Source organism: Cucurbita pepo, chromosome LG16 (genome assembly GCF_002806865.2).
Source record: "Cucurbita pepo subsp. pepo cultivar mu-cu-16 chromosome LG16, ASM280686v2, whole genome shotgun sequence".
Classification (NCBI taxonomy): Eukaryota; Viridiplantae; Streptophyta; class Magnoliopsida; order Cucurbitales; family Cucurbitaceae; genus Cucurbita; species Cucurbita pepo.
This window is the reverse complement of record NC_036653.1, coordinates 546,076-553,527: the sequence shown is the minus strand read 5'-3', so window position 1 is coordinate 553,527 and position 7,452 is coordinate 546,076. Positions and strand designations below refer to the sequence as shown.

Below are 7,452 nucleotides of genomic sequence, written 5' to 3'. Positions count from 1 at the left end.
TTTTAATTAATTTTTATTCTTCTTGTTGAAAAAGAAAAAAAATAAAATAAAGTAAACCATGCCAAATTTGACCGGATAAGATTAAAAAATTGAATATAATAATAAATTGTTATGAATCACGACTCTCCACAAGACTATGATATTGTCCACTTTAAGTATAAGCTCTCATAGAGATAGTATTCCACACTTATAGAATCTTTTACTAAATTAATCCTCAGAAACTCATTCTCAATAATCCTCAACTATTTGAGAAAAATATTTGTTAATTATTATTATTATTTTTTAAATAGTAAGATATTAAATTATAAAAAAAAATGGTCGGATTTGCAGTGTTTTAAATGTCAGCCTTCATTTTTTTTAAAACAATGTTTTAATTGCTAGTCAAATTTAAAAACATATTTTTTTAATTTTTAAAACTTAATTTGATTTATAAAAAAAAAATATGATAATTAAATGCTTGTAAATTAAAAATGATATTAATATTAAAAATAATTGAAAATATTTTAGCTTGTCGCCCATGTTGACCACAAGGGCCGAGTCGTGAGGTTTGGTAAGAACAAATTTTGAATATAATATATATATATATATATTAATAAAATTAAAGATTAAAAAAAAAAAAAAAAAAAACCCGCTGGCAAGGGACCTCCGAGCTTCGAAGTCCAAATTTCATGGCCGATAACTCATATATATATATATATGTATATATATGTATAATTGCACGTAGTTGCGGAGACGAAGTTTCTGGTTTCGTAGCTGAGAGACGGAGCCATTGCGAATTAGAGGAGTATCTTGAGAGGAATCAGAGCTTGAAGATCTTCTCTGTGTTCAACCTGTTCAGATCATCGAATAAATTTGATTCTCCTGTTCAGATCATCGAATAAATTTGATTCTCCTGTTCAGATCATCGAATAAATTTGATTCTCCTGTTCAGATCATCGAATAAATTTGATTCTTAGGTATGTTCATTTCACTGCCATAATCGGAAGTTTTCATGGACATTTGACCACGCTCAAAGCAGAAAAATAAACATAGAGAATCTTCTTTTGTTGTGTTTGTTTGATTTCGTTTGGTTTTGATTTTATTTTTCATTTTCAGGTTCCGTTTTCAGGCACTGTTCTTTTTTTTTTTTTTTTTTTTTGTTTTTTTTTTTNGAATGGACTGAGAATCTAACTTGGCGACCTTCGGATTTGCAGCGATTCTATTCGTGTAAGGTTTTTTTTCAACTGCTACTCATTGTTCTGGAATTTTGGTGAAATCGAGTTGCTGTACTACCAAGTATGGAGGCTACGGTTACCCAGCAGTTGCAGTTTTCTCCATGGATCCACTCGAAGAGTATTGCTGCAAAACCGAAGGGTTCGCTGCATTTTTCTCGGCGATTAGAGGAGCAGCACATGTTGCAGGCGCCATTTTCATTCAATTTACAGTTGTCCAGACGTTCAAGTCATCACAGAACAGTCGCTTTGAAAATTTCCTGTTCTTACAAGAACTCTTCAGGTTTTCTATTTTCTATCTATAGCCGATTTATTCAATTTTCTCTACTTCAAGCTAAAGAAGCGATTACTTGTTAATTCAATAGTATTCTGTAGAATTATGTGGTATTTAGTAAGCGCCACTTATACCTTAGCTCGTAGGATTTTGATTAGAATTTACTTGAGAAGGTTTCTTTAATTCAGTTTCATCTACGTAATTGGAATCCCAAAAATACATGCAGTTCCTCATCTATACCCATTCTAAAACTAATGTTTCTCTAATTGTTCAAATTTGTACGGTATACTTGAACAACTTGGAGAACCATTGTTGTGTGTATAATAATATGACCATTTCTTGCTTCCACCGTGAAGTACTATTATATACACGTCTAGTTGCTTTAAGCTCTTATTAGATGGAGGTGTCTGGAATGCGTAGAATAATAATTTTTTTGAAAATAGGAATTTGGTACCTGGGGTCAAGTCCATAAAAAACATTTTTCTTTCCTTTCTGATACCAACCAAATTTGAAACTATCCTATTGCTTGGTTCTTGCCCAGTATAAGTGGTTCTGCAATTTCCCTAATCTTCAGCTTGAGTTTGACTCCTTGTCCTCATTTCTGTCTGCATACATAGTAAATTTGAAAAACTAATAATTTCAAGGGAAAAAAAAAAAAAGAAGGAAAAATGGGTAATCAACTTTATGAACATGAATATTTTAGGAACAACATTTCTAATAAGATCTTCAATTTTTGTGCTTCTCAGTGTTGGAGTCTGGAAACCATCGTGTTTCTGTTGATGAAACTTTGATTATACAGGTATTGGTTCCCTCTTTTCATTATCATTTTTCTTTTGGTTTCCGTTGCTTTCCTGCCTTGTGTGATTGTGGGGTTTATTATTTTTCTTGTTTCCTGCTTTTTGCTAAAAGGGGGACAAAATTTGTCCTATTAGTTGTTTAGAATATTTTTCATTTCTAGGCTCACGGGCGATAAAATTGCAGAGGAAGTCCCGGGAGATTGAGTCATATTTAAATGGGCGATGCATATATTTTGTCGGTGAGTTTTTTTTTTCTTTCTTGGAGTGCTTCATTACTTTTGAGTTTATACGATTAGATATTTAAAATTGTATCCATTAAATGCAGGAATGATGGGCTCGGGAAAAACAACTGTAGGAAAAGTCCTGTCGAATGCACTTGGTTACTCCTTCTCTGATAGGTTTGTATCAAAGCTGTTAAGTCATTTACTAACTTTTGGGTCAAACTCTATTATTCTATTTACATCTAGATTTCATGACAAGGGAAAAAATTTACATTCCTCAAGTTTTGTAATTAAATTTAACATCCAAGGTTTATTGAAAAACAAAAGCGGACCAAGATTTGGCCGTGAAGCTGTAACAGATGTAGATAAATAACTAAATTTGGTTCATAAATTTATTTCCACCCATTAATGAAAGAACCAAACTATGATGGACCTAGGATTTTTATGCTGATGCCATAATTTCTGGTATCTGTGTTTGTTTTGCTAATCTATGCGTCACTGCACACTATCATTGACGAGATATTTCCTTGCTATTCACTTGTGCTATTTTATGTTTTGGATGGCACAGTGATTCATTGGTGGAACAAGACGTTGGAATTTCTGTAGCTGAAATTTTCAAGGTCTATGGGGAGGACTTCTTCAGGGAAAGGGAGGTCAGTCTAGATGCATAACTGCCGAATCATTTAACATCTTGACATAATTCTTGTTGTATGTTCACTACTATGCTCAAAGTGTGTGTTGTATTATCACTATGATGTGAGATCCGATCCCACATCGGCTGGGGAGGATAATGAAACATTCTTTATAAGGGCGTGGAAACCTCTCCCTAGCAGATGCGTTTTAAAAACCTTGAGGGGAACCCCGAAAGGAAAAATCCAAAAAGGACAATATCTGCTAGCGGTGGGCTTGAGCCGTTACATTTTAGTTGTTAGGTTCATATCAGAACATGGATCTTGATTGAGTGTCTCTTTCTCTCTTGACTGATGAGGTTATTTCAATTGTTTGTCTCCATAGTACACCTGAATTTGTAGTTCAGAGTACTCTTGAAGTGTTACGCAGTAATTAGAATCGATGAAAGTGATCTTATTATATTTCCTCATTCAAGATCTTCATTTCATTTAGTTTAAGAGATTGAGTTTTTGCTTAAACTCAAATTCCATACCGTTGAACACAACTCACTGTGGGAAACACTCGCACTCTTTATTAACACCAATCGAGAAGAGAATACAAGAGTAGAATACTTCTACTTTTTATTGTTTTTGGATTTCTTGGATGAATAACCTAGGTAGGGTGGAGAGGTATTTATACTAATAGTAAACAATCTATATTTAACCAATCTAAATCTAGACCTAACCGATTTGAATCTAGACCTAACAAATTTGAATCTTTCTCCTAAAATATATGTAGATCTCTTTCTCCTAAAATCTCTACTAAAATAAATATACTGAGCTAGTACAATAATTGGGCTTGACTCTATTGGGCTAATACAATTATTGGGCTTGACTCTATTGGGCTAGTGATGATATTTCAACACATACTAGCCTTGAAAGTCAAGGTTATTATCACAGGGATAATTCTCTATGATAACCATCAATTACTTTTTTTTTTCTTCTTCTTAAAGATATACCATGAAAAGGTCAATGGCACTTGCCAATACCAACCTGTTCACTAGGCCAATTAAAATGTTCAATGGACTTGGAATGTGTTATGTTTCAAATTTTTTACACTTGAAATATCGTTGCCACAAGGCAAGCTTTATTTGATGGATATATGTACTCCAAAACAGAATCTTTGCTGATTAACATAAAAGTGAACGTAACTTATCTTGATTCCTACAGACGGAGGCATTGAGGAAGTTATCTTTGATGAACCAGTTTGTTATTTCCACTGGTGGAGGCGCCGTTACTAGAACAATAAACTGGTAAAGAAGATGGACTAGATGTGTCTCATTTCTCGAGTTGATCTCGAGTTTTCAGTATCGTCTGACTGAACCTTTTTTTTTTAAAAAAAAACTTTCCAGGAAATATATGCGTGAAGGGATCAGTGTCTGGTTGGATGTGCCTTTGGAAGCCTTGGTTAAGAGAATTTCAGCTGTAGGAACCAATTCTCGTCCCCTTTTGCATAACGATTCAACTGATGCATACTCAAAGGTACAATTTCTGTGCTTGTTTCCCTTGGTTCATAAATATGACTTTCCAGGTTTCTGGATATGTGAGATCCCACTTCGATTAGAAAGGGGAACGAAGCATTCATTATAAGGGTGTGAAACTCTCCTCCCAACAGATGCCTTTTAAAAACCTTAAGGAAAGCCCGAATGAGAGCCTAAAAAATAACAATATCCGCTAGTGGTGGACTTGGGCTGTTACAGAATAATAATATCCTATAACAAACATTAGAAATTTATTATGTTGAAGTTCTTTTACATGAAAGATACGTATAAAAAGTATGATTTTACAAAGTTTCTGTTCTCTCTTGACAACGTGATAAATAATACTCCTTAAAGATGAGTTTTAAACATCACTCTCAAATAAATATTTGTTTAATTCCTGTTGTCTACAGACTCTCATCCGTTTATCTACTCTCCTGGAAGAGAGGGGTGAAGCATATGCCAACGCTGAAGTCAGAGTTTCCTGCGAAAGTAAGACATCTCTCCTTGATACTTTATACATGTAATCTACCAGGGGATCTGCAAAAAATAACTTTTAAAATAATGTCTTTTTCTCTTTAAGCTTAACGTTAAAAGCTCAATGTTTTTGGTCTTGCTATCTCAAATCATAATCTCATTCGAACTAAGGACCACTAATGGCATGCCATTAGTCGAGTTGAAATGGTTTTTGAGGAAGTTGATTTTGTGACTGTGAGATCCCACATTGGTTGGGGAGGAGAACGAAGCATTGTTTATAAGGGTTTATAAGGGTGTGAAAACCTCCCCTATCAAGATGTGTTCTAATAATCTTAAGAGGAAATTCGAAAGGGAAAACCCAAAGAGGACAATATCTACTAACGGTGGACTTGGGCTATTATGAATGGTATTAAAGCCCGACACCAGGCGGTGTTCCAGCAAAGACGCTGAGCTCCGAAAGGTGTGGACATTGGGCGGTGTGCCAGCAAGAATGCTGAGCCCCAAAGGGGGTGGATTGTGAGGTCTCACATCGATGGGAGAGAGGAACGAGTGTCAGCCAGGATGTTGGGCCGTGAAGGTAGGTGGATTGTAAGATCTCACATTAATTGAAGAGAGGAACAAGTGCCAGTGAGGATGCTGGGCCTCGAAGATGGGTGAATTGTGAGATCCCACATCAATTGGAAAGGGGTCGATTGGTAGATCCCACATTGGTTGGGGAAGGGAGATGTATCATTCTTTACAGGGGTGTGAAATACTCTCCCTACTAGACGCGTTTTAAAAACTTTGAGAAGCCCGAAAGGGAGAAAAAAACCCACATACAACAATATACAACAATATCTGAAAGCTCTTTTTTTCAAAAGCCATTCGGAAGATTAAAAATTATTTGATTGTTTCCTCTATATTCTAGGAATCTAAGATCTCAATATCAAATAACCTGCTTAACTTGTGCAGAAATTGCAGCCAAACTGGGCACTAAAGACGTATCTAATGTCACGCCAATGGCCATAGCAATCGAGGTCCATCTCTCACTCTCGGAATAAATATGATAATCTACAAATCAATAATTAACTTAAGAATTTTATTCCTAACCATGTTTTGCTTGTGTCCTTGTTTACATTATGTCATCACAGGCACTCGAACAAATCGAGATCTTTTTGAAGAGAGAGGATGGTTATTGTGCGTTTTGACGACCCAACAAATGACATTCAGGTATATAATAGAAGCTTAAAATAATTGAATGTTACTGTAAATGTCCTTTTTGAATGATGTTATCAATATCTTTTGCATGAAGATGAATGATAATAATCATATTAGTTTCCTCGTATTAGTTGTCTCATTACTTCTTGTTTGTCTGTTACGTTAATGGAAAAATTCTCGAAAGGTTAGTTTTAGGTATTTTAAAGATAAAATGATTCTTTTCAAAATCTAGAGATATAATTTAACATCTAAAAGTCTTTGTTAAGATCGCACAACAATGCACACACTTGATCTAGATGAACACAAAGAATAGGATAGAGAAAATGAAAGAAGAATATTGGTTAAGTTTTGTATTGACGGCTACCGATCTGCACAATAGGAGAGTAGGAGAGAATACAGAGCACATTTTTCAAAGCTTTTTCAAACCTAATATACTTATTATATATAGTTTTACCAGATATAACTATCTACTATTATAACTATATCTACTGTATATAACTATCTACTTACACATTACCAAATTAGCTTTTACTATCTATAATGTCATAGATCTACTTAGACATTACCAAATTAGCTTTTAGTTCATAGATATTACCAAATATAGCTTTACTATGTATAACGGTGACTAAGCTATAAATAAGCTACTCTAGTACTCTATGTAATAGCTATTTACTATTTATGAGCTATAAATAAGCTGCTGGCTATAACCTAACAGTCTTGTAGTTTTGTGTTTGTGTAGCTTGTTCTGTAATTCCTGTCGGTTCGATTTTTTGGAATACTCGAGTATTACTTTGAGTTGATCTCCTCGCCTGGAGTTTGCATATTGATCTTCATCACACTTATCGCTCTGAATCAAGTCACCCTTAGCGTAGCCCTAATTAACAACCTTTGTGCAAATGAGAGGTATTATAGTTCATTACATTTTGTTTGCGTTTGTAATTTGCGAATAAAGGAAAATTACATTGGGATTTGTCCTAAAGTTGGTAGTTTTTGTAACTTTAGCATTTTCTCATTTATTAATAAAACAAGTTATCTTATATGTTGCATAATATTATCCAAAGAGTGTGCAAAATTTGAGGTTATTATGGTAAACTTCAACTATGATATACGAGACATTTTTTCATATGAC

At 34.3% G+C, this 7,452-nt stretch overlaps 1 protein-coding gene across 2 annotated transcripts; it reads left to right on the top strand.

The window, feature by feature from the left end:
* The first annotated feature begins 658 nt into the window (after positions 1-658).
* Positions 659-7,377, top strand: LOC111777408 (shikimate kinase, chloroplastic-like). 2 transcript variants are annotated; one of them, XM_023656987.1, is made up of 12 exons: positions 659-956; positions 1,194-1,494; positions 2,232-2,284; positions 2,467-2,521; positions 2,608-2,680; positions 3,072-3,156; positions 4,342-4,424; positions 4,524-4,653; positions 5,063-5,141; positions 6,078-6,142; positions 6,257-6,335; positions 7,047-7,377. In XM_023656987.1, exons 2-11 carry the CDS (start codon positions 1,278-1,280, stop codon positions 6,311-6,313), a joined length of 897 nt encoding a protein of 298 aa, XP_023512755.1. In that variant the 5' UTR covers positions 659-956; positions 1,194-1,277; the 3' UTR covers positions 6,314-6,335; positions 7,047-7,377. The 2 variants fall into 2 exon arrangements, with proteins under 2 accessions (XP_023512755.1, XP_023512754.1); XM_023656986.1 differs by having other exon boundaries at positions 660-956; positions 7,063-7,377.
* Positions 7,378-7,452: the final 75 nt, after the last annotated feature.

Excerpts from the sequence above, each read along its gene's own strand:
- LOC111777408 (XM_023656987.1), top strand. The coding sequence starts at position 1,278 with ATGGAGGCTACGGTTACCCAGCAGTTGCAGTTTTCTCCATGGATCCAC. Across the intron at positions 2,681-3,071 it reads GGTTACTCCTTCTCTGATAG|TGATTCATTGGTGGAACAAG; the intron begins GTTTGTATCAAA and ends TGGATGGCACAG. Across the intron at positions 6,143-6,256 it reads CAATGGCCATAGCAATCGAG|GCACTCGAACAAATCGAGAT; the intron begins GTCCATCTCTCA and ends ATGTCATCACAG.